The 26629-nt window shown below is 37.6% G+C and overlaps 1 protein-coding gene across 3 annotated transcripts in view; it reads left to right on the top strand.

Annotated features, from left to right (window-relative positions):
• The first annotated feature begins 368 nt into the window (after window positions 1-368).
• Window positions 369-26629, top strand: part of ano1a (anoctamin 1, calcium activated chloride channel a) — a 35267-nt gene continuing 9006 nt past the window's right edge. The window contains exons 1-14 of one of the 3 annotated variants that reach the window (XM_087785446.1): window positions 369-524; window positions 8076-8197; window positions 12334-12681; window positions 13792-13890; window positions 17366-17517; window positions 19724-19778; window positions 20116-20167; window positions 20397-20452; window positions 20532-20573; window positions 21441-21505; window positions 21760-21894; window positions 22132-22292; window positions 23658-23743; window positions 25061-25072. In XM_087785446.1, the coding sequence (XP_087641572.1) occupies window positions 8120-8197; window positions 12334-12681; window positions 13792-13890; window positions 17366-17517; window positions 19724-19778; window positions 20116-20167; window positions 20397-20452; window positions 20532-20573; window positions 21441-21505; window positions 21760-21894; window positions 22132-22292; window positions 23658-23743; window positions 25061-25072 (1341 nt within the window). In that variant the 5' untranslated portion in view covers window positions 369-524; window positions 8076-8119. Of the gene's footprint in view, window positions 525-1643; window positions 1817-8075; window positions 8198-12333; window positions 12682-13791; window positions 13891-17365; window positions 17518-19723; window positions 19779-20115; window positions 20168-20396; window positions 20453-20531; window positions 20574-21440; window positions 21506-21759; window positions 21895-22131; window positions 22293-23657; window positions 23744-25060; window positions 25073-26629 lie in introns of those variants that run through there. The other 2 variants (XM_087785443.1, XM_087785444.1) reach the window with 2 other exon arrangements.

The raw sequence follows: 26629 nt of genomic DNA, 5'->3' as shown, positions 1-26629 counted from the left end.
AAAAATAATTCACTAACAAACAAACAAGTTGTAGCACCACCACAAACAGGCTGTAAAACTCGGCATCATTATTTTTTATTGGGAAATTTGGTGGTGAAGTTGGGAGGCAACTGGCATATTGTCCAGAGCTTTTCATTTACTCAACAATTTTGCTTCATTGACTGGGAGTGGTCCCACTTGAGGAGGCTTTTTTCTTACCTGAGGGAGTTTAAAACAGTCGTCTGCAAGTCTCCACACGCACGCAGTGGAATGCGTACCATCTTGCCCTCTATGTGTAACTACATCGCATGAGGCAAACAAACACGAGACGTGCACATAGGGGCGAGTTAGGGACACTAGCAGCAGAATCTGTCACGCAGCAGGGCCACCTGAGGGTTGATGTGGGAGGAGAAAGAGCCTCACCTGTGGAGACAGTAGCACTTCCTCCTCCACCCTTATGTGGAAGAGTGGAAAGTTTCACCTTATCAATTGTCGGGTCGCCTCTGCCTTCTAACCATCGGGACCACTGAAGTCGCAGAGGAAAGGTAGGAAGCCATTTCTATGAGTCAAGACTGGATACAAGATTAATCTAGATATAAATAAATAAATATTTATTTATAATTTATTTATTATAAATTAAATGTACTTGTAGACTTAGAATCAGAGTTCTTTGGATTTTCTATCTCTTCTCTACCTGAGTGGTGCGTTAGTTTTCTTACCACTTTAAATTAGATGCACCCGAGTGTAGACGAGTACCTACGAAAAGAAGGAAAGACGCTTATATCTGTGTTGAAGTGTGGCTTCGTTACTTTACATGATGGTTTAACGTGGGCGGACGCTTGGTTCTGTCTTCCAACACGACGATAATATAAAATAATATCATACACGCCCCGTCAACCAGCCGGTTTTCAACGACCGACATGCCTCGCGTACTTGCGCTCTGGGCTCCCGGCGTCTGCTATACCTTGGCGCGTGAACGCGCGTTACCATGGAGCGTGAAGCCGGCGAAGGAGCGGTGGTGCGTTCACGTGCAATGGGGAAACACTAGAGTCGAGCACTAACCGAACGCTCGACACCTGCTACGAATGTATACTTATTTGTTAGAAAAGAGCCAGCAACTGCATTTGAACATGGAGGCAAAAACACCGAAAAAAAGGAGATTTGTCTTGAGCTTTACTGCAAATTGTCTGATACATGTAGTTTATAGAAGTACAAAATTTAACTGTACCGTACACATTTGTTAAAATGCTAAATTTTAAGATAGAATAAAAATAATAAAAATACCGCTTAACTATGAGTCAAATCTGAAAATTTATAATCTGGGTTTGCGATGCTAGTTGAAAAATATTAATATTTTCTATAAATTAAAATTACAAGAAAATGAAAAGCAATCATGGAAATGTTATTGCATTGTTCCTATTGGCGAGTACAAGCCTCAAAACGACAAACTAAATCGTTTTAATAGTTCTCATTTTGTTAGCGCAGTATCATTTTGTGTGTAACTAATATGAAGCCTCAGGGGTCTGAATGCATCACGATGCCATGCTGTTTCTGGCTTGATGACGAGCTTCACAGTACTGAGTGGATTCCGACACTAGTCCGAGCGATGCTCCTGGTTTACGCGCGCCCACGACAGTCGCTCGGTGATATACTGGTCACGCACGAGGATGCGTGAGAGCTGCAGTGGGCTGCGAGACCCTCACAGGGACAGATGTGGCGCTGAACACCACGGCTGATCGAAATAAACCGAGCGCGTTTTAAGACCCGATGGAGCGTCAAGATGCCGAAAATGATCCGCAAAAGAGCGTCGATCACGGCGGAGGCACCGAGATGTCCGGTAAGAGGCAAATGTTTACGCGAATAATGAAAACGTAGAATAATACGCTGACTGGGATTTTTTTTCCGACGTATTAATGACAACAGTCCTGGTGTTTATTTGTTGGAGTATATTGTTTGGTCCGATTGCTCACTAAAATGATTGGAGCTGTTTCTAATGAGATTATGAGCGTAACAGACATTGTTTTGAAACAAACGCAACATTTAAACTACGACAAAGATGTGCCACTAGGTAAGAAGCGCACAAGACAGCTGCCAGTGGATGAGGCTGAGTTTCTGAGGGAACACCTGAAGAACCTGGAAACGTAGATAAATATTACATATTGATCATCCGGTTTCATGATGCACTTCTCTATCCTTCAGATATATCAGACAATATGTACAACATCACTTAAAATAAAGAACAAATATAAGATCTTTGTCCACTATAATCCACCACAAGTCGACACAGTTAGTTATCTTACACCAGCAATAAATAATTGCTACTAATATATAAGGCCTTTTCCTTCAATGGCTATTTATTTGACTTGTACTTTTGGCTTTTTAAATCTTCAACTGAAGCCATCACCAAGAAAGTTAATTTATGGGCTCCCGAAATGTAGCATTCATCCATTAGAGACATTTTAGGGTCCAACACTATACTGATTCTGTGAGCATTTAAAGGGATACTGGATCCCGTTGGGTTAGTCTAACAAAATATATTAGTAATACATTTTTAAAATCATTTTGCAAACACAAATACAGCCTGAATAATAAACCAAAACCAACAATAAGATTAATGTGACAGGGAGACATTCAAAGCAGTTAAAATACATTTACATCACTTTAAATAAAAGTAAGTAATAGTAAGTAAGTAATATTTATTTATATAGCGCTTTTCGAGACCAGGGTCACAAAGCGCTTAAACAATCAAAACAATACTCAAAAAAGTACATACTTTAAAGATCAAGATAATACTGAGAACAACACAGGAGTTCGAGAAATTCAAGGAAAAGCCTGAACAAATAGAAACGTCTTAAGATGTTTCTTAAAGGAGTCAGTAGACTCCATCAAGCGCAAAGAGAGAGGAAGATCGTTCCAAAGCTTAGGAGCAACAGCCTGAAAAGATTTCTCTCCTCTGGTCCTGAGCCGTGTGCATGGAACCATAAGTAGATTCTGATCCACAGACCTCAGAGACCGAGCTGGGGTGTAAGGCTGGATCAGATCAGTGATGTAAGGAGGAGTATGACCATGAATAGCTCTGAAAGTAAGAACCAGAATTTTAAAGTTGATCCTGAAAGAAACTGGAAGCCAGTAAAGAGTTTTAAGGACTGGAGAGGTGTGAGTTCTTCTACTTGAGCAGGTCAGAATTCTCGCTGCAGAGTTCTGAATCAACTGCAGACGAGACAGCTCCTTCTTGTTAAGACATGAAAACAAACTGTTGCAATAGTCCAGACGAGAAGAAACAAACGCATGGATTACAAGCTCCAGATCATGTTTCGACAACATTTTCCTAAGTTTAGAGATTTTTCTCAGTTGAAGGAAACAGTTTCTGGTCAGTTTTCTGCAGTGTCGAACAAGAGACATGTCTTTATCAAATACAACACCCAGGTTTCTCAGGCTCAGTTTGACAGACTGACCTAAGTCACCCAAGTACTGACTCAACCCTGGAATCTTATCATCAGGAGCAATTACCAGTGTTTCAGTTTTGAAGTATATACTTCTCTTACTCTTATAAAAGAGTACATTAAAAACCTTAACTGTCATTTTAAACAGTTTGAACCCAAAAATATGTTTAAAAGTGAATTACTCAACCGCCCCAAAAAGTTGAACAGTTCGTTCAAAAGACCAGAAGACTATATCTAGTGCTAAGCTAGAGCTAAGATTCATGGACTGATCTTTGATGTGCATGCTGAGCCACCAAAGACAGACAGTTTTGCATATGTTTTGCAAAACAGAAGCTTAACATTCACCAAAAGACAAGTTATTGACATAGGTCACTGGTCAACGAGAACAAACAACTTATCAGGTCAGGTTAAGGGAAAGTGGGCATCTATCAAATATATAAAATTTCAATGCAATTCATACAATATATAGTAAACGCATATTAAATAAAAATGTTTTTTCTCAAGTTCAATTTCAGTTATACCTATTTTTTCCTTTTCTTCAGAAAAGCATAACTGGGTCCCTAAAATAAAAGCTTTTTATGATTGTCTTGACCCAATGTGTTATTGGTCAAGCAAATATTACTGGTAGAATTGGTACTTAAAATAGTTACAGCTTTGAAAATATGGGAAGTTCTCACATTAAGTCAAAATTTATGTAGGCAAATTTAGATTTGTGACTGACAGTGGTGTGACCACATGGTGAGTGCAGCCTGTGATAATTTAAAGACATGTCCTGTCTGAGTGCATATCATGCTGGCTGCATCCTCTCAGGCATGCTGCCAACATGCCTGAAGATTGTATCAGAAAGTAACTGCACATGCTGGCATTTGTTTACTTGTACTGCATTGTTTTTTATTACAATTAATTAAATATCAGTGAAATACCTTATTTTCATATTAAGTCGAATGATTTTTTTGCTTGTGTTTCGTTGTACATTAATAATAGTTGAGCCTTAATGAGTTACACACACATTGCTGGAACTGAAGGCTTCTCACAGCTCCATGCAACCGTCACTTATAATAAAAAAATAGGGAAATCTTGAACACAGGGTACTCGGAACCTAACCGCAGATACGTTTCTGTCACTATTCACTCATTACATAAATAATAAATGGAGTTTGTCCTCTCATCTAGGAAACAGGTTGCATTCAGAAGCTCTCTCAAAATTTCTCTTACCTTAGTATTGGGGATGTTAAATGTCAAATCAATCTTTGAATTATCAATAGAAATCTGCATTTTAAAGTGATTATTTTTCATGTTTGTTGGGGCTTCAGGTCACAAAGCCCAGATGTTATTAAGATCGAATATAAAGCAAGTACAGCAGTAAAGTCTGGATTTTGCAGGGAGGTCACACAGCGTGTCTTTTCGTTTGTACCTCTCTGTTTGAAAACAACAACTCGCCTGTTTCTTCTGTTTAAGCAGCAATGCAGCTAGAAAGAGGTGAGGCAGTAGCAGACTTGAGCCTGTAAACAAATGACTTTTCTGAAATAATAATATTGATACAGTACAACAGTCTGTGTATTTTCTGTCCATTATGTCGAAAAACTGTGAACCAGAAAGTGCTGATCAATATAGAATTATAGAAAAAACTGGAAGCAATCATTGTGGACTGACAACACTTGTTCTGCTGATGGTGATCACGAAGAGTAATTGTTGGAAAGGAAGATTGGTAAAAGGGCTGGTTAGATTAAATGAAATGTCATTCCATCATTTAGCTGTCCATGTCAGGCGGACTAAAATTGATATTTTTTTGGAAAATGTGTGTGTGGACTGAAGGAAGAAGATTGTGGAGGCAAGTGACTGACATTTCTTTTCTTCATGGTGTCCGAGTTCTTGAAACCAGTGCCTTTGCATCATTTGAAGATATTGTCATCCTGTTCTGGCTGCTATCCTAGTCAGCCAACACTGGATACGCATAAGCGGTGAAAGATATATTGAAGGATGGATGGATTGATGGGTGGATGGATGGTAGAAAGATGGTGTTATGTTTGTCATTTCTACTGGAGATCTCTGTAAAAATCCATCCCATGAAAACCAGCTATCTAGTTATGCCCAGGGCTATGCCCAATACGGTTGTAATGGCATTTTCTAAAGAAAGAAGTATTTGCTTTGGGCTATTGACATACCAACTGGATAGACACAGAACAATTACAAAACATTGTGGTAGTACCTGTGTTTATTTACGTCAACAATAGCTGTTTAACCGTTTGTATACACTACTAAGGACAATGTGTTTTTAAGAAATAATATCAAGAACTTGGTTTAGATATGAATAGCCCTCAAGTGTAAATGCAGCTTTAAGGGTTCTTATTGTATGCGTCCAGCAGAATTCAAAACATGAGGGTGATCGCCAGGCTAACATGAGATCAGTTGTTTAAATACAATGGATAGAGTCTGTTGTAACATGAAGCATGCAGTTAAAGCAACGCCCTACCCTCACCTGGCGTCCTTAGACTCCTGTTGTTGTTATAACCAGCAGTGGAGGCTTTCCAGGGTGCTGTTCAATTTTCAGAGCTGCAGCTCTTAGTGTGTGGATAGAGATGATTCTACAATTCTCCATAAGGTTCCACACAAATGGAGGATGTCATCGCAGTTCAAACCTTCACCATTAGTCACAACTCCTTCAGAGAACAGGGTGAAATAAAACAAGGCCCACACTGAACCAGGCAATAAATAATCAACCTGTTTAGTAATTTCTTTTGATCAAATGTCAGATACCTCAAGGAAATGTTGTATAGAAAATCTTTTATACATTTATACTTATAATAAACTGTACTCAAATTGATGCACTTCTGTTACATGTTTTTTGCTTTGTTATTATAGAGTTGCAGAGTAAAAATATATATTCATTCATGTTCTAGACAAGTATTAAACTAAGTTCACTGCTAAAAAACTGCCACACTGTTACTCATTGGTTTTAGTATTTATTCAAACAAGAGTGTTCATAGTGTTTGTATTTAAAACAAAAAAGCAATATTTAATTTTGATAAATAAATATGAATAACTTTAAATAAATCACTGCAATCAAGACCTTCGCCAACATGTAAAACTACCCCTTTTACCTTGACCAACATTAGTGTGTTTTTTTTTATACATCACAGTGATGTTTTTAGTCAGCCCAAACATTTTTACAGTGTTAAGATAATTGGACAAGATATCTTAGCCACCCAGACAAGTTCACAGACATTGCCTGCTCTATTAACACTTGAACTTCAACTACATGTTGCAGGTTCTCACGCTATTTTGACTGTGGTATCTGTGAATACTCACTGAGGGTGTTACATTGTTATAAGCACCACATGTACGTAAGTGTTTCCACGTGTGCAACAACTTTAGGATTGATAAACTTGAATCTGAATGTTTTCTAATTCTGTATTTCCCCTGCATACGGACTGTTGTGATCTGCTGTATTTATCATATCAAGAGATCTGTTCTCTATGCTTGAGAACTTGGGGTCGGTGTCAGTTTCTGTTTTCTCCTCTTCCATCCCATTTTACTCTAACCAACTTCACGGTATTTTCATATAATTCTAGGTACTGAGAGTAAACCAGAAAGTAACCAGAGCACAAATATGACTTTTCTTTTAGTTTCAAATATGAAAATAGGCCACATTAGGTGCCGCAATCAGGGGAAACAACCAGAGTGCTTACCAGGGTTCAATTTGTAAAATATTCAGTCAGGGTTCCTTTACCTGCGTACAGTATCGGCAGTCTGGTCAAACGAATTAGAATCAGGCAATCAATGGGAAACAACTTTCTTTTCAGTTTATTTTTCCTGTTCAACAATCTCTGCAGGCTTGATTCTCTCCAACTGATAATTGTCTGTTCTGTCATTTACTATTTTAGTTTCTTTACAATCACTGTCTTCAGTTTCCAGTTCAGTTAGTGTCACATCTATTAGGCTTCTATTTCCAAGCATGTCTTCATTTCATTTTTCTACAATTTGGTCTTTGGGTAAGTTTCCAGTTTCCTAATAGCCATTTGTTGTCAAGCTTTTTGGTTGAACAATCCTCAAGGTTGTTTACTTGTTTGGGGTTTTGAGTGTTGTTTGGGTCTTACGTTCTTATGTTCTCTCCAGATAAAAAAGTCTTGGTGGAGTTTGAGTAAGGATCTTTTCCAACCCTTAATACAGACTGTGTACACAGGCAAATGTACATTTTCTTTTAGACAACATATATAATGGACCATAGTAAAGCCAAAAGGTTTGTTTTTTTCTTAATCTGCTACAGGTGAGACTCTGACATGTTTAACAACAACCGTGATGTGTTTTCCCATCAAATGGTTGGACATCATTATCAAACATATCAGAGGTGAAATGCACCGGAAATTGAGAGATTTAAAGGAATGTAGCTGCTGTGGGGAGCGCTGCTATATTGGTATACTTGACCACTCGGTAGAGGCGCTATTGCCCCTTTAGAAAAATATGTCTTGTGAAAATAGCCATCAATGAAATTCGTCAACTATTGTCAGTATCTGTTGTGTAGTGACAACATCGACTAATCCTTGCTGCCAACATGCCAACTGCTGAAGAGGGCTCTGCAGATGTTTGATGAGAGATTTAATGCCATTCTGTAAAATATTATTATTAAATATTCATATAAATGTGTCTTTCACAGATTCTTCGCATCTGGATTCCAAAGAGGAGGGTGAGCCTGGCACCATGAGGAGAAGTGAAAACTACTACCCGGTCCCGGGTGAAGACAAGAATGTTGGCTTTGGCAACACTAGTGATTCCATAGTAAGAGTTTTCTCTAGTTTTGCTTATGATGGTTGTTGTGTGTAGTTTAGATAAGGCAAAGCAGAGTGAACACATTTTAATGCAATGTGTCAAACTGGTAGGATTTGTTAAATATCTTATTAAAATGATGTAGTAAGTATCTAGCAGCTTAATAGCAGTGGCTCTGAGTTGTTTGATAATTGAAATATAATAAAATACATTGTCAAGTGGAAGAGTGTTGGAAACCCCTGGAGATGAGACATGGAAAAAAGACACAGAAATGTAGAACGAAGAACAGGAGAGCCATACCAATCCTTTATATAGCTTTAGCTATAGCTTTTTGGGTGATGGAAAATTGGGAGCAGCACTATTACCTTGGATAACAGCCAAAATAAAATGAGAGTCGCTCTTCAAGAGAAAGTTAACAACCACCACAATCCAAATTGAAATATTGAGAGAAATGTCAAATACATAACATTAAGACTATCTTAATTGAGAAGGAGGAGACTGATTTGGGAGAATGGAAAATCCCAATATTAGAGGTTGTTGGGACATGTCAGATGGCTTCTTCTCCACCCAACTTCAAGGATTTACAAAAGTAAAGAAACGGCAGATTCAAAATACATGGAGAAATACAAATTTCAACATAAACACACTCAAAGTTAAACCAGAATAATTTGGGATTTAAAGGTCAATCAATATCAACTCAGTCTAGGTAACATGGCCATGATTTGAAAAGAGGAGAGGCTTTATCAGTTTCCTGTTTTTTGAGGGTTGCATGCTCTTGCCTTGGTGGTATCCCTGGACGGCATGGTAACATAACACAGGAGCACTGCCCCTCTCAGTCACATGAGCTGACTTCCTCAGGTGTGTCTGTTTTTGGGGCTACCGAAATGTAAAAATAATAATACATTTAATTTTTTTGTATTTTTTGTACTTTACCACTTTATGTGACACAGCCCTAGAACGTCTTTACTAAAGGAAACTAATGTGTGGATTTGAGTGTCTCTTAAATTGATGTTGATCATTTAGTGTTCTCATCAGTATGTGTCTTTTTGTACAAAACTCTATTTTAATATAAATATTTACATTAGCAAATGGGCTTAAGTTCTCCAAACATACAAAATCATCACGGTTGATTATTGTGGGCCAGGCGCCACTGCTGAGATAGATAGATCGATTTCAGACGGGGGAGAAGACTATAGTAAAAAAGTTATAACACCAAGACATCATCATGATGAGGGACTAATTGCATCTTGGAGGGAAAGACTTCAACCAGCTTTTTCAGTAGGTGGAGGTTAAGTGCATTTTCTAATCTAAATACTTTTACAATTAAAGAGAATTTTTTGCAAACAGATAGATTCTGATGAGTACAATAGAGGTCCATGATCCATTTAAGAGACACTGAAATCAACACATCAGTTGTCCTTTAAAATTGTGGAAATAAATGGGAGTTGAACAATTCGAAAGAGCAGTTAGTTTAATCTTTGAGATCAATGAAAACAAAAATATCTATTAAGTGAAAGTAAGAATACTAACATATTTACAAAGCTGTGTGTGTGTGTTCACACGATAGACTGTATTTTCAATGTAAATCCTCTATTGTGACTTCACAATACTTCTTGCTGCTATGCCTAAGGCATGTTACTATTACTGACCTGCTGGCCAACCAAAACTAGCCCTGAACCGCCAGATGTTGTATTGATGATTACCACTAGATGGCAAACCAAACCCACTCTATCACAACCACTGGACGCACTTTCAAGATGTAACAAGAATATATTTGGTAAAATAGGATTGTGGATTGACCATGTTATCGGTCGCTCATCCCCGCGCCGCCCTGACTTGATTGACATCTAGCGTAGCTCAGGTAGAGCACGTCCCACTGGTGTTTACGGTCCTTCAGTTTTTAAATAAACTACAACACCACTGAACAAACTAGAGAGCGTACACCCATTACAGCCAAACCATATAAAATCATGTGAAGAGTAGTAAAAAATTACGTTTTATCCACTAGTGTACAAGTGCACCCCTTGACTAGGTAATGGTATCTTCCACCCTGCCTCTTCCTCGACTGATCGACTCATCTGCACAGGTGTTTGCTTTTACTCTACCTGTAGCTATCTTTAATACAAGTCGTCACCACTGTTCATTTGAGCAGCGTTAATAACAGCATTGTGTTTTTGAGGTAAGGGTTCGCTTTTTGATTTATTTTTGATTTTTTAATTATTTTTTTTAACTACTGTTGTTATTTTTAAAATATGTTTTGGGGTTGTCATACAATATTAGCGAATATAACTGTTACTGTGTAATGAAATGTTGTTGCTTTGGCACTACAACATTGAAGGGCCAGTGTTGTGGATCTCTTTTACCCTTTTTCCATATAGATTTGTTAAAATGTTGCTAAACTTTTTTTGAAGATGTGTTGTTTGGTAAATTCCCTTTGGCAGTTAGAAAATTATCCAATGGGCCATTTCTTTGTTATGAGGGCCACTGATTCAGTAGATTTCATTGGATTAGCTTATCTTGACCTTTAAAGTATATACTTTATTGAATATTGTTTTGATTGTTTAAGCGCTTTGTGACCCTGGTCTGGAAAAGCGCTATATAAATAAAAATTACTTACTTATTTACTTACTGTCAATTGGTCCAGTATTGACAGGCTATCATCATCTGCAGGGCCGCCCTGGTTACTATTTATTTATTTAAGGACTCTCAAACTAACCTAGATGTTCACCTCTGCTTCACTCAATGCTTCAATTTTAGTTTCAGACTGTTATGACACTTGCAGAGATGTGAGTGTGTCAGAATTTGTCCTGAGGAGGGCTTTTGAATAGTCTAACTCTTATGAAGCGATAAAACAAACACACCCGAGAGTAAAGAGTAAGCTGCTCTACAGGGCTGCTATGACTTTTACTGAAAATGAAAAAAGAGGACACAAGACAGTAAAACAGGCTGTAAAAGCATTGTTACACAAAGTATTTGCTTAAGGAACACACTGGTAGTAAACACATTTGTAAAACATTTATGCAGGGAAGTGCAATTTAATCTTTGCATTTTCATCAGTAAGTACATATTTATTTCTCTTTGTTCTTATTTTATTTTTATGAATATTTGCTGTATTGCTGTGTTCTAATTGGAAAAAAACAATTTCCCGAAGGAGACCTGCTGAGGGATCAATAAAGTTCTACCTAACCTAACCTAACCTAACATGAGAAATAACTTAAGGTTAGTTAGACTTATTTCAATATTTAGCATGGGAGTGTAGGGTGTGCCATGTTTAACAAGCCTGGTTGATGTTTTTTGCAAATTTTTTTCTTTGAAAATATTTTCTTTTTCTGCCTCGCAGCAATCATATCTTAAGTCTTGGACTTTAAGGCTCCTAATTCAACTGTGTAGATCAAAGTGTTCTGCTGAATAGCAACATTCTTCCTTTGTTCTTTTTTGAGAGAAAACTGGCAAAGAAGAACACACGAATTGGCAGCACAACTCTTGGACAGGTTTATTTATATGATTGAAGCTTTCATTGTAACCAAATGTTAAGCAAACAGTTGGTTCTTGCTGCTGAGAAGATGCTGCTGTCGTGAACATACAATAAGGGCAAATGCATTTTGCTTAGGAGTCCTTTGAAAACAAATGAGTGGGTCTTCTAGGTGGAGGTGTGGAATTTCCAGGTGGCACACAGACCACACACAGAATCCAGCAACATTATCCAAAGTTGAAAGATTAAAGATTGAAGACTAGTCACATATTGATGTTTTTTGTTTTCAAATTATGCAATAATGTAGCCTGGGTGCCATCCTATTTCTACCAAGGCACATGCTACCCTTAGAAAATAGTCTGGGATCGCTTGACCCAGGCTAGGAATAATGTACATACATCTGTAAACTACCCACAGTCAATATTTCGAATGTAAAATACGTGCAGAGTTTTGTAGACAGATACTGCTTGTAACATTTCCCTCATTACTGCTGATTCTACCACGTGGTTAAGTACAGTACTCAGTTTTTATTATTACTTCAATAAATGTGAGAAATTCACTTTTTACTATTGGGCTAACTAACTAGGACTCGGCAAACTGATTTCTAAGCAACAATACATAACAAACTGTTGTTTTCCATCATTGTATTTTTAAATATTCTTTATCTTCCCTCTAGCCAATGAAGAATCTATATGCTGATGACGGGTCGCCTCTCTGTCCTCGGTATGGTCCATTTTTCTCTGACAACAAGCGAAGGGTGGACTACGTGTTGGCATACCCCATGCAGAAACCGAATAGTATCCGACGCAAGTCCAACAAACCTGGGGAGGGCAACTTCATACGCCGGCTGCGCCGAAGTCTTAGCATGAGGAGCAGCCGTGCACCCCTGCAACCCAAAGAAGACCCTGAAATAGCCGCCCAGGATCAATGCACAGATTACCATGAGGATGATAAGCGCTTCAGGCGTGAAGAATTTGAAGAAAACCTGCTTGAAACTGGGCTTGAGCTGGAGAAGGATGAGGGGGTAAGAAAAAAAGTTTTTGGAGATGTTGATCAATTTACAATATTTCTAAAGCTTGCGAAATCATGAGCAAGACAAAATTGACTGAAGGTTAAACAGATTAGGGAGAATGCTTTAGGTGGGAGTGGGAGAAAATCTGTCGCAATTCACAATTGTTAATAGTGTCAAATTTCTAATTTTGTAAATAATTTGTATATTCTTAAGATCGTTTTTATTTTGTATTATCTCTTTTATTATTTCTTTTTTCCTTGCACTTTATTTTTTTTCAACTGCGCTGTTGTGAAAGTGTGTTTCCCCTCTGGGGATGAATAAAGCTTTTCTATTCTATTCTATAATTCACAGAGTTTAGCGATAATCATCTAGTCTGTAGGAAGATGGTAAGCAGACAGGTAAAGGCCACCTCAAACACTGATATTCAGTGGATGATCCAAGATGGCAATAGGAGAAACAACAACACATATATATTTATGGTATAATATCCATACACTACGGTTTATATCTCTACCCATAGAAGCACTTCACTAACCGGACTATAGACTATGTAGATACTAAAACTACCAAAAACCATAGAGAGTAGACATATTTGTGCAAACTAAGATCTTAGAGGACTTCCATTATGAAAAAATACTTCTTTAGGTATTTAGTTTCTCAGCATTAATGTAAAATATTTCAATTAACCTTCACATTCTCATCAGAGGATGTGTGACATGCAGGTCTGATCAACAGAAAAAAGGGGGGTGTTTAAAATGCAAATCCTCACCTGTCTAAAATCATCCAGGGATGTGATTACTAAGCAGAATCTCCATTTGAACAAAAGCTCTTGTATTGCAAAGCATTTCTTTCTTGCAGCTGATGAGTACGAATTCTTAAAATAGTTTCCTAGCAACAGCAAAACTCTCAGGAAGGCGAGTGGATAATCATCATCATCCACAGTGCACATTTTGTTGTCAAACCAATTGTTTGTCATATGCAGCCTTGGTGGGAGATTTACTGGCCTGCATTCTCCTGATTGCTATTCAATGTATTTAACTTTAATTTCTGAATCAACCACTCCAATGTAAAAAACTGCTTTCATAAAATAACTGGTGCTGTGAAACTGTCTTAATTTTCCAGGGTAAGATCCCCGGGATCGGGTTCTTGAAAATACACGCTCCATGGAATGTTTTATGTCGAGAAGCTGAATTCATGAAGCTGAAGATGCCAACTAAAAAGGTACAGCATTTAGCATAAGCATTTGATCATTCTTCCCAGTATGTCAATTCTTATCTAGGCATAACTTCATGTTCTAAGATTAGTGCAAAGCCCTCTGACAAAGCTTTGATTTTGGTTAATCCTGGAGGTCCTGCCTTGACTCTAAGATAACTCAATGAACTCACTACACAGCTTAATGGAGTCCCTTAGGGCTTGGCGCCACATCGTAAAATCTTATGTTATGTTCAGATTACTCAAGGGTTCTACTTCATGGTGCTACGCCCTCTAACCAAGCTTCACTATTGGTTAAAACCAAGGCAAAGACTGCCGGGATAAACGTACCAGCTAAACGCTGCTTCTGATAGCCCCATCACATGGAACAGAGCACAGGACCCAAGTGAACTGAGACTGGGATCCTCTAGGGCGCGGCAGCACCGAAGAGAATGTGGGCTACCTTTGCCACGTCGAAGTACTCCCTGTCAAATGTGTGGAGGCCCAGGCCACAGATGTACTCAGTGGCAATATCCCTCAGGAGGGCCAGGGAAGCAGCCACAACAAGGGTGGTGTGAGCCTCAGACCACCAGGGAGAGATCCATCTGCTTCCTAGTCTCAGATAATGGCTGAGCTCATCCAGTGAGTAAACTCTAAGGCAGGGGTGGGCAAAGTGTTACACAATACGTCGCAGTGGGTAAAGATTTTTGTCCCAACCGATCAAGAGACATATTTTAACAAATCCGGTGTCTTAGTAGTCTAAACGGGTGACTGTCAATCTGGTGTTGGTTTTGGCAGAAACCCCAATGGTTAAACTGTGTGCTTGATCATTTGAAACAAATCCTGCACCACTCTAGCCCTTAGGACCGGTTTGCTCATCTCTGTTCTAACCCCCTAACCCAGCACACATCTGCAAAAACAGATGAGTAATGCATCAGAGATTCTGAACGCAGACAACCACTTTACATAACAGGCCAACACCCTCACTGGACACAGCAAATGTAGATGTTGCTGATCCGGGTCTAAGTGAAGCGGCAGTTGGAGCGTCTCTTTGAGAGGGTATTTGCTCAGAAGGAGTGCAAAAGATAAAGACAACTCCTTGACTCCAAAGGGAAGACACTAATTGCTAATGTACAAGCTCACTTGCTTTCTTCTTTGAAGCCAGGGCCAAAAGGAGTGAAACATTAAAAGACTAGTTTCGCGGCTGCCATGAGGTTTTAGGCACAGGGCCGAGGGAGATCAAATGTATGGCCCATGGAATCCAGACTGCCATCTGTGCCCACTCTGGACTTCCAGTCACCTTCCTTCCAGAAGTCGGTAGTCTTTCTCTGCTCATCCCAACAGGGTGCAGGGGTCGTCTTGGATGTATTCCACCCACGATTTAAAGGGACAACGCAACTTGGCTTGACTAGCCTCAGACACTCCCTGTCAGTCTCTGATGGCTGGGCTGATGGCCCGTCACACAAAACATAAAGCATGTGTGTGCTCCAATCCAGGGGAAGGTTTCACACAATACAGGCACAAAAGTCAACGTTAATGGTAATGTTTGTCACTTGCCTTAATTCCTTTCTGAGCCGCACCCAGCTAGGTGGCGGTGAGCTTTCTCAGAGACAAAGCAGGGCCAAGGGGACTAACAAATAGCGCTGCTTGGTTAGAGGGTGGAGCATCATGAAGTAAACCGAAGTGAATACTGTTGACTTACACTTTTTTTTTTTAGCAATTGTTCGTTTAGGAAATGTCTAGTAACTAGTAACTATAATTTATTTTTTTTTTTTTTCACATTTTTTATCTTGACACTAGATGATTTGTTTTGGATTTAAATCTCTTTAAAAGTGCAACTTAAAACATACAAAGTGTGTGGTCTTCTGGTCAGTTAGCAGTTCAGTCAAAAGTGAACCTTTTTTTTTTTCTTAGCATAGCATAATGATGAAAATGTTTACAGTATTCAGATTTTATTGCCAGAAACTATATCTGCAGGCACCTCTTAGATAACACTAAGAATGTCATTTAGCACATTCTATTTGATTTTCAGCAATTACTTAATGCAGAACACATCATAATACATCTTAGCTTTGTCATGTTTAAGGTAATTATTAATTGATAAATAATTAATGCTTCTTTTGATTTATACTATACTTAATTTTTGTGGCATTTCTTTACACACATAGTCATCAAAATATAATATTCTTCTAAGAATAGGTCGATCATGAATCTTGTTTTAAAAAAAAGGACCATACACACACTAAAGAAAAATAAAACAAAAAAGACAATGAAGGCACAACTCATGTACTCACTTTTATGCATTTCTTTTAATCTAATACAATAAATAATTACCTTTTCATTAAAATGTATTTCTGTGTGATTCTCAAGATAGTATATAAAGTATTCCGACTCAGTAGTACTCGTGCACTGGCAGAGACGAGAGCGGCGCACTCACAGACAGACAGGCAGACAGGCAGACACACGTCTCGATTAAAATGTACAAACCGATGTCAGGATGTAAAGTTGTTGAAAACACTGTAGTTTGTTTTTTTATGCCGCTCTTTAGCTTCTCTAGACGTCACTGATCAACGGCTTCCAGCGTCTCTCTCCGCTAACTTGTTTGTTAATCCACTGCGTCACTTCACGTGTTGTTGGTACTGTTGGTCTTTTTAATGTTAGATTGATGGAAACATTATTTCATTGTTATCTGAAGGTATTTATTTGAAGCATCCTGATGCAAACTTGTGAGGTATTTTTCCTTACACCTAGTTTTGAAATTCCAAAGAAATTTAAAATAATAGTTTGTAATAATTTCTTGTGGTTATCAGGCATTGTGAAAACACTTTAATGTTTTTCTTTGACTATGAAGTAGTCCCAAATATTTGCCTGAGGTTCACAGAATGAACAAGAAAGCAAAAAAAGTTCGGAAAAAAAAAGTATTTGAAACATTAAATACTAGGGCTGCACGATTAATCGTTAGAAAATCGCGAACTTCGATTCCTACTTATAGACGATCTCATTTCCAAGTGACGACTATTATAAAATAATATATACCCCATTTTGATTGGTTAAAGTTTGTTACCTATAACAATCACACAATTCTTATAGTATAAATGAAAATATATTGATGTGTATGACCGAGGATGTGCTTATATATGACAGAGTAACAAGAGCAAGTGTGCAAACATGTAAGTAAGTAATTTATATTTGTAGAGCGTGTGCAGTAAAAGACAGAATAAGTGACCAGTGTTTGTACTTTTCTTTACTCTGCACTGAACGTTTATTTGTTATTGAATAATAAATATATTTTCACCACACTTTTAGCACGGTTTTGCAGTACAAGTTTTTTAAGTATTTGCTGTGAATATAGTATGTCTGTTTATTGTTTTTTATTCAATTAAGTGCAATAAATATTGATATTGGGGAAAAGAAATCGTGAAAGAATCGTGATTAAAAAAAAATGTTTTTCTCATTTTACCCAGAATCGTGCAGCCCTATTAAATACATATCCTTCTCTTTTCAGGTCTATGAGGTAAAACAGGGAGGCAACATTGTGGAAAAGATCCGTCTTTTCATACACAAAGTTACTGCTCCTCTTCACCCAAAAGTAGATGCAAACCGACAACAAAGCATCAAGTCCCTGTCACATCCTTTTTCCAGAGAGAAACAGCATCTGTAAGTGTCATCTGAACGAATAATGTGATTTAAAGGCAGATATGTGAAAAAGTATATTTTCAGTTTAAGGGATACTTTTCAAGTTATCTGTTAAAAGTGGAAAAATCATTTCATTGTTGTTGTTTCAATTTGATTTTTATAGCTGTAATGTCTTGTCTCCCTATATCCTGTGATAAATCTTGCGGAACCTTTCACATAATAATATTAAATAATATTAATAATATTAAAACTATACTGTAACTGTTTTTCCACATCTTCTGACTTTGTTCCTTTGCAGTGGTATTCAAAAACCAACACTTAGCACACACTTGTACCTAGGGAAAATTTAGAGTTCTCAATAAATTTCTGTTTTTGGAGTATAGGAGGAAAGTAGTGTGCCTGAACTAAACCTAAGAAGGAAAACATATAACATCCACACAGAAAGAATGCATGTTGCAGAAAAGCTTCATCACGGCTCCTTACGATGCTCATGATGAGAGCCAGAAAGCCTTTCGTTATCTACAAATCTACATTAATTCAATTAAATTCAGTTTTATTTAAAGTGTCTTATCGTAACACAGTTATATTAAGACACTTTACAGTTGAAGTAAGACTATTAACAATCCTAACATGTGTTCCAGAAAAAGCAAACCTCAGACCCAAGTCTGACAAACATTCATCCTTATGGTGTTACTGCCGTGGGTTTTGGGTGATGGTCTTGTAATTATTATTTCCTTTTTTTTCCACTTAGCAATCATTGAAATATATTTTTTTTTTGGATTGAATGTTTTGGATGCTCCTTGCCTTCTTTCTTATCTATTAACTGAATATACCGGTTTGGCCAGTGTCAGAACACATTCTGAGGTCTGTGGATCCGAATCTGCTGATGGTTTTACGCACAAACTTCCAGACCAGAGGAGAGAAATCCTTCCGGGCTGTTGCTCCTAAGCTCTGGAACGATCTTCTTCTCCCACTGCGTTTGATGGAGTCTACTGACTCCTTCAAGAAGACATTTTTATTTGTGCAGGCTTTTCCTTAATTATCCCGGGGCTACTATATTTGCCACTGTGTTGTCTTGGCCTTTTAAAGTCTATAAATATGTATTTTTAACTGAGCATTGAATTTTTTTTAAAGCACCTTGTGACCCTGGTCTGTGAAAGGTGTTTTACAAATGAAACCTACTTACTTACTTACTATATAAGATCCTGGTAGCAGAGTTGACTGCAAGCTATGTCTGTGTTATGCCACGAATATCATGAAGGACCTTTGTGCTTGGAAAGTCATCGACCAGAGTGGGAAGAAAGTGTTTGCAGGTTGAGATGTATGGAGGAGAGAGTGGGCGGCTGACACATTTATTTATAACTGCGACTACCTCCAGATCACCATCCTTTCTCCTCTCCAGTTAAACATCTGACAATCCACAGGGAGGCTCATCACATCCTGTCAGTAATAAGTGGACGGCCACAACGTTTCGAATGCTGATGAATATAATAAACAAGCTTAAACTCAATCCCTTGCTGGCATCAGTAAGAACGACTGGGTTCACATAAATCTAGACAAGGCAACATGGGAAAACAGGAAAGTGGTATTGTATGTTTCGGTAATTCCAGTTTTGTTTTTCATAACCAAAATCACTTTTATTTGACTGTGGATGACTATATTACTATATTCTTTTTGATTTTATGGTATCTGTTTCAGCCTTCTGAACAATCAAAACAACAACACCTAATGTTAAACAATTAATAAAACTGAGTGTGGTGTATTAAAAAAAAATCATGGGGATGTTTTCATCTCAGTTGTGATTTTTTACTTTGCAATATTCAATTGATTCATACTTAATATAAATGTTTGAGGTATGATTATATTGGAGGATAATTGTTATCATGTTGAATATATAGCCCTGGCAGGCTTCTTTGAGAACGCAGTCAAATGGCAATGCAATAATGAGTGAGTGACAGGAAGGGCAACTGGACCTTCACTGAGGAGAGTACTTGGTCCGACACTACAGCCAACTTAAACCAATTCATGCATTAATGGATCCTATTCAAATTGCAGAAAGCATTTTATATTTAATGTATCTTGTGTTTGTGAAGTGTAACTTGTGTTTTTTTAATTGTTCACAGACAGTGTTTAGTTTAAAACTAAATAAGAAAGTGAAAATCGTGAAAGATGTGTCAATAAAAAACCAAGTCATTGCTCACACTGTATTGTTCTCCTTTGTTGCCAGATTTGATCTTTCTAACCAGGACAAGTTCTTTGACAGCAGGACAAGAAGTTCAATTGCAAGTTTTGTTTCTTTTGTTCAATATGGTAACTCTCTGTATTGATTCCAACTGGTTATATTAACTGGATATATTCAATTTAAAAGTTTTTCAATCAGCCCCCAACACTGGGTGGTCAATATTGTTGCCACAAATCATTATCGATAATCTTTTACATAACAATTAAGATGCACAATAGTCTTCCTTTTAATCTGTAATGCTATTGATTTCCCATTACTGGAAGCATTATACCAGCCTAGTCTGAGCTACTGTCAATTGAAAGCCAGATAGATTTGCCAACAAAGAGTGGATGTCATTGTCCATCTGTTCTTATGATTAATTGTACTTTTGTTCTTAGGTATACGAGGTGCTGAAAAGAACCAAATGCATCAGAGCTAAATATCCCATGGGTAAGATGTCGAGCCATCAATGAGTGTGCAAAAAAATCAATAAGCAATCACGATTTGTCGCAATACAAGCAAATGTTTCTTTCACTGCACTTTTCCTGAACCAATACATCATTAAAAATCATATTGATCTTAATGTGGAGCCTTAATTGATAAAAAATGTAATACATACAATTGGACTGTACTTGCACTGTATTTAATTATATAGATTTTCTTTGTAATTTTTTTACAGGCATCACTAGTCTACTGGCCAATGGTGTCTATACGTCAGGATTTCCTTTACATGATGTAAGTGTGTCAATGGCATATTAAACTTTATAAAATGAAAAAATGACCTGACTGCTAACAACGTGTGCATTTGCTGCAGGGTGAGATTGAGGGTCTCAATGAAGGGCCTAATGACAGAAAAGTAAGATTTTCTTTATTTCTTTTGTTTCTTACCTAATGCTTTGGGAGAAAAAAGATCAACATTTAATTTACAGTATTCGATGCATGCCTGGCAAAAGTGCTAGTGCCAGCATGGAAATCTGTGGTGCACGGAATAATACCACCATGTTTCCACTGTGTGATAGTGCCTGCAGCTAGTGTAAGCCAGTGACAGCTTGTGGTACAAAACGTTTTTGATGCATACTCAGTCGATGAAAAATATTTAGCAGGCTGTCAATAAGATAATGATGAATTATTTTTTTCATTCTTTATCACATGTTAACGATTTTAACATTTACGGAAAAAGGTAGAATATTTCCGCTGTTTCTATTAATAGTAAAATAACAATTTTGGACTGACGAAGTTGAACATTATTTTTATCAAAAACAAAATAAATATCCACATAGAAAATGTGTTTTTGCCTGAAATTCCACCCAGTGAAAAAATCCTCAATTTACAAGTTATACACACATGCTGATGAACATAATTCCATAGGTGTGGATTGGAGCTGTAGAGGTCCATGGTAGTGGGGAGGGTACTGTCTGGGTCATCCTTTGTACAGCTTAACACGGTGATCCAGGAGCTGTAGGTTGACACAACAAGCTTCCAAGACTGACACTTCTCTCCACCTGATCCACTGCTTTGCACGGAAGGCGGGACAGTGTTTGCTTTTTATGAAATCCACTACCATATAATTTGTTTTCTTTACATTGATTCAGAGGTTATTCTCACCACATCAATCAAGTGTCAAGTTACCTGCTGTCTTAACAGAGCAGTCATACACATGCTGTAGGATTTCACATATATAATTTAATTTAATGTATTAATTGCTGACTGATTTTTCTCATAGCTGCTGCATGAACAATGGGCCAGCTACAGCGCCTTCTACAAATACCAGCCCATCGGACTTATCAGGTAAAACATTTATGGGCATCTTATTGAAGATCTTTGCTTGCTTGAAAACAGCCTCTGGAAAGCCAAAGCTCAATTGGAATATTTTTTTAAATCCAAAATACATTTTACAACAGAATTGTTTATAGTAATTCTAAATGGCAAAAATTTGAATTGTTCTTGTTAGTCTTGTTCAGTAATTCTTGTATTTTGGATACATTTTAAAGATGACACAGAGTTATTGACAGTTCTGTTTGTATTTATTTCTGCTCTCATAGAAAGTATTTTGGAGAAAAAGTTGGACTCTACTTTGCGTGGTTAGGAGTTTACACGCAGATGCTGATCCCTGCTGCCATTGTGGGAGTAATAGTATTTCTTTATGGCTGCGCCACCGTCGATGATAATATCCCCAGGTAAATTGCATTTATTTTTTATTATGTTTTTATTTTGGCAACCTAATGCCATTTTAAAGTTAAATGAACACATCTGAAATATACATTTGGGGGCTAGTATGAATTGTTTGTGGTTTTTGTTTCTAAACATTGCAATGGACGTACTACACCACACCTAAAAACAATTTGGCAATGTTATACTGATTTGTAAATTTGTCTCTAAAACTGTGTTTCCTTCCTGCCCCTATGCATTGCCAGCATGGAAATCTGTGATGCACGGAATAATATCACCATGTGTCCACTGTGTGACCGTGCCTGCAGCTACTGGAAGCTTGTGTCGGCTTGTGGTACAGCCCGAGCCAGTCATTTATTTGACAACCCTGCAACTGTCTTCTTCTCAATCTTCATGGCTCTCTGGGGTAAGAACAAACACAAGAGCAGCATCTTGCCACATTCAATAATTAAAAATATGCGTGGCCAAGTTGATACCAAATAAAATTGTTGATAAAAAACTAAATTAAAAACAGATCAATTAAGCTATACAATTGTGTATTGTGAGTTAATAAATTAAAATATTATATACATAAGCATCTTACATTTGGTATATTTCAAGTTAAACAAAATGAATATTATATATATATTATAGCTGCGGCTGTAGAGAACAACACTGATTATAAGGTATATCTGCTGGCTTAAGGGAAAACCTTCATTATCGATCCGTTTATTGATGTCACTCTTGTCTCTCTTCCACCGGCACAAGCCTCATAAAGCAGCCATGTAAGATCCAAAAGGGACGGTCCCTCCACACTAAAGTACCTAGTTCTCAATAGTCCATTTTTGGCCTATCGCTTGGTTGCTCTGGTGGCAAAACACGGTGTGGGCCGTGACACCTCCTCTGATGTTCTGCCAGAGAAGATTGCCATCTGTCAGCTGCAACAGGAGCCTTCAGTCATATGCCCTAGGCTTATTCTTATTTTGACAAGCAAACGATCACAGGAGATTACACAAGCAGAATCCTTAAAAGATGAGATGAAAATAATAAAAGAAAAAAAAGAAAGAGTTAAAAGAAATACAATTTACCCATTAGCAGCATCAATGACTCACTGCACTGTGGATGCTTTTCATTGGAACCATATTGTAGTTCATATAATATAATTTATACCAGCCTGTGACTATTGGTTGCAACTCATTGTAAATAATATCTCATATGTTCAATTTTTTTAGTGGGATGTGAAGAAAGAAAATGAAGGAGAAAAGGAAAGGAAAAATAGTATTTTTAAAAGAGATGTATTTTTGTTAATGTTGAATGTGCGTTTTTTCATAAAAATTATAACTTGAAAGAAATTGATTTGAATTACACTTACTTAACAGAAACTCTGTGATTAATCTGAATAACTCTGGTTAAGGTCAGAGAAGCTTTTAATCCCAATAAACCCAGTACAGGTCATTGCCCACATTAGTGATCACATTTTCAAGCAGAACAATGCTGTACCAGAAAGAGCACGTTTTAGTTCTCCGACCAGTGAGTCCAGAGAAAAACTTACCTTTACCACAACCTTGAGGAATTCTACCCTTTCATCCACTGGGATAAACTCCAATACAGAAGCTCCAAGTCAAGAGTCTGAGCTGTCTATTCAAGTCCAACTGCATCAAACTACAATTCGAAAAACAGTATTTATTTTATTGGTGATTTACAGCATTGCTAAGTTTGCTAACACATATTTTTCAATTTTTATTTTTATTTTGGGATGCTATTATGTGCTAACTCTTTTCTCTTCTTATAGCTGTGCTCTTCATGGAACACTGGAAGAGACGGCAGATGCGTCTGAACTACATTTGGGACCTGACAGGATTTGGTGAAGAGGAGCAGGTCTGGTCATGCAAAAATATTTTACCATAACCCCAGCCCTAGTTATTATACAACCTTTTCTTGCCACCATGTTTCATGGCATGGTACCTGCATGTTTTTTATCATGATCATTTAAGATATTTATAGCTTACTTTTACAAAATAAATAGCAGAGAATGTACTTAGATCTGATTAAGACGTATATCATACAATATTATTTCTCTCAATGTGATGTGATTCAAGTCACCACCTGTAAAGGAAGTCTATTGCAACTGCTGAGCCCTACACATCTATATTCAAATCCAGGTCTGGTAAAGGTTTCTGCTGTAAAGTTTTTAAGAGTTGACCTTAACCTTAAGGTTACTCATTGCTACTGAGTAGCAGAGACAGTGTAAAGATGATATGTCTGCAGCAGACTGAGTTGTTAAGTGCAAGCTAAACAAGTGGTACAGGTCTTGACAAGTATTATATCAGCCCAGTGGGAGTAAACAGACAAGTTGGGAAATGACAGATAACAAATTGTTACAAACAGCCAGACATTATGTAACAATGATCTATTGGAGTTTTCTTTATTTAATGATCAGTCCAACATGTACCAAAGAAGGATTCTTGGCAGCAGACAACTTTTTACACTTGCATTTAAATGTGATAAAAGGCTGTGTGACATTATCTTATGTTATATTAATAATAAATGATACTAATATTCTATAGGTGGATAACCTTTTGTCATCGATTTTGAAGGGAAGACAATTGTTGATCGAGTTTGTCATTGTTCACTGTTGTTATTATGAACATCCATCCATCCATCCATCCATCCATCCATCCATCCATCCATCCATCCATCCATCCATCCATCCATCCATCCATCCATCCATCCATCCATCCATCCATCCATCCATCCATCCATCCATCCATCCATCCATCCATCCATCCATCCATCCATCCATCCATCCATCCATCCATCCATCCATCCATCCATCCATCCATCCATCCATCCATCCATCCATCCATCCATCCATCCATCCATCCATCCATCCATCCATCCATCCATCCATCCATCCATCCATCCATCCATCCATCCATCCATCCATCCATCCATCCATCCATCCATCCATCCATCCATCCATCCATCCATCCATCCATCCATCCATCCATCCATCCATCCATCCATCCATCCATCCATCCATCCATCCATCCATCCATCCATCCATCCATCCATCCATCCATCCATCCATCCATCCATCCATCCATCATTTGTTGTGTCAGTTAAAAAATGTGAAATAAATGTCAAGTTGCTTATCACTCACTGATTATGTCCTCATGTGTGGATGTTTTTCAGGAGGAGCACAAGGTTTGGCTCAATCATGTCCACCTATACATATTTTCTCTTTCTATCTAATGTTTATTTCCTTAAGGTTTCTGATATCTGTTTGCTGTTCGCTCTACTTTTTGATGCTGCCAGGCTGTAGTCTACCTGCTATTTTACTGCTTCTGCCATTTATGCTGAGAGGTGGCTGTGACTCGTCTCTATCTAAATCTTAAACTATTTTTCACTTTGCAAAGCAGAAGACAATTAAGATGAGATGCATTATGATCTTTATTAAAGAAGTAATATTCACTTATTTTAGTTTAAAATATCTCTAAATGTTCTGGAAAATCAAGCAAACAAACAAACCTTACCAAAGCAAACCTTAAATAGTTACAGTTTTTCTCAGTCACTTTGGTGCTTTTCTCACATCACTATTAACATTTGCCCAGCAGTTAGTGCATTTCTCAAAAAAGCAAAAGTAAGTCTATATTCTATTCCTCAAAAGCAAGTATTCATGTCAATGAAACTGCAAGTGTCATCAAAATGAGTCTTGACACCATTGTTTATGAACAAGATCGTCAAATGGACAGATTATTCTCTCAGTGTTTTTCCAATGCAAAAAAAAGGTCACAACTCGGGGACCAATGTGAACAATGTAACAGGACATATTGTATCTGTACATATATAGGTAAATCATTCTGGCACATCCAGACGTTCCTGTCTATCTGTCATGACTATTCAGCATCCATAAGTATAGTTCATTTTGACTGACATGACATAAGCAAATGACAATGTTATAAAACAGCAGATAATTGTATGAAAGCAACTGATACATGTCCAAAAGCATTTTCAATTTGTTCAGAGGAAGGAGAAATTGCTACTATGATGTGCTCAAATGACTAAATGTTGCGGAGGTTGAACTAATAGTTATGAGCATTTTCATGCTGATCTGAGAAAAGCACCAAGGCAACTGAGAAAAACTGAATTCTTGTACCTTCAGGAGATCCTGATAAGTGTGGGGGTAATGATGTGGGTTGGGTTATGCAGTCAGGAGGGAAATCGTGAGAGCCGGGTTATTTCTTCCTCTCATCTGGTTCTGGTTAATTTCTTTTGGTTCCTCCTTTTTTCTTTCAACTGAATTCATGGTGGATTTGGACATATATGAACATCAATATACATACTCAAAAACAAGCACAGAAATCCAAACACTTTTAAGAATCACTTTTCAAATCAAATTTTTTATATAATTCGATGTTGTTGGTTCTCAAATTGTAAGATATGTCGTTTACCACAAACTCAGTTTATTACTTCCATCCAAACCATTTAGAACAACTTGCAACTCTGCATTCAGGTTTATCCAAAACGTGACTTCCTGTAGAACTTAAAAGCTCCGGATCTTCATCCATCTATAGTGTGACCACAGGGTTTTCTCTTTGACCTTCAACTTCACATGCCTCTAACGTTTTGTTATATGAAGCAGCATATCTGTCTCCTTGTTAAACTCAAGCAGCATCACAGCATCTGAGCATGTTTACCGCACTTCCTGCTCACTAACACCTGACTCAATCATTTTCTATAGAACCTAAACCCACTTCTCTT

This window comes from Callionymus lyra, chromosome 2 (assembly GCF_982586985.1).
Source record: "Callionymus lyra chromosome 2, fCalLyr1.hap1.1, whole genome shotgun sequence".
Classification (NCBI taxonomy): domain Eukaryota; kingdom Metazoa; phylum Chordata; class Actinopteri; order Syngnathiformes; family Callionymidae; genus Callionymus; species Callionymus lyra.
The sequence above is the reverse complement of the archived record's forward strand: the minus strand, read 5'-3'. Positions and strand labels throughout refer to the sequence as shown.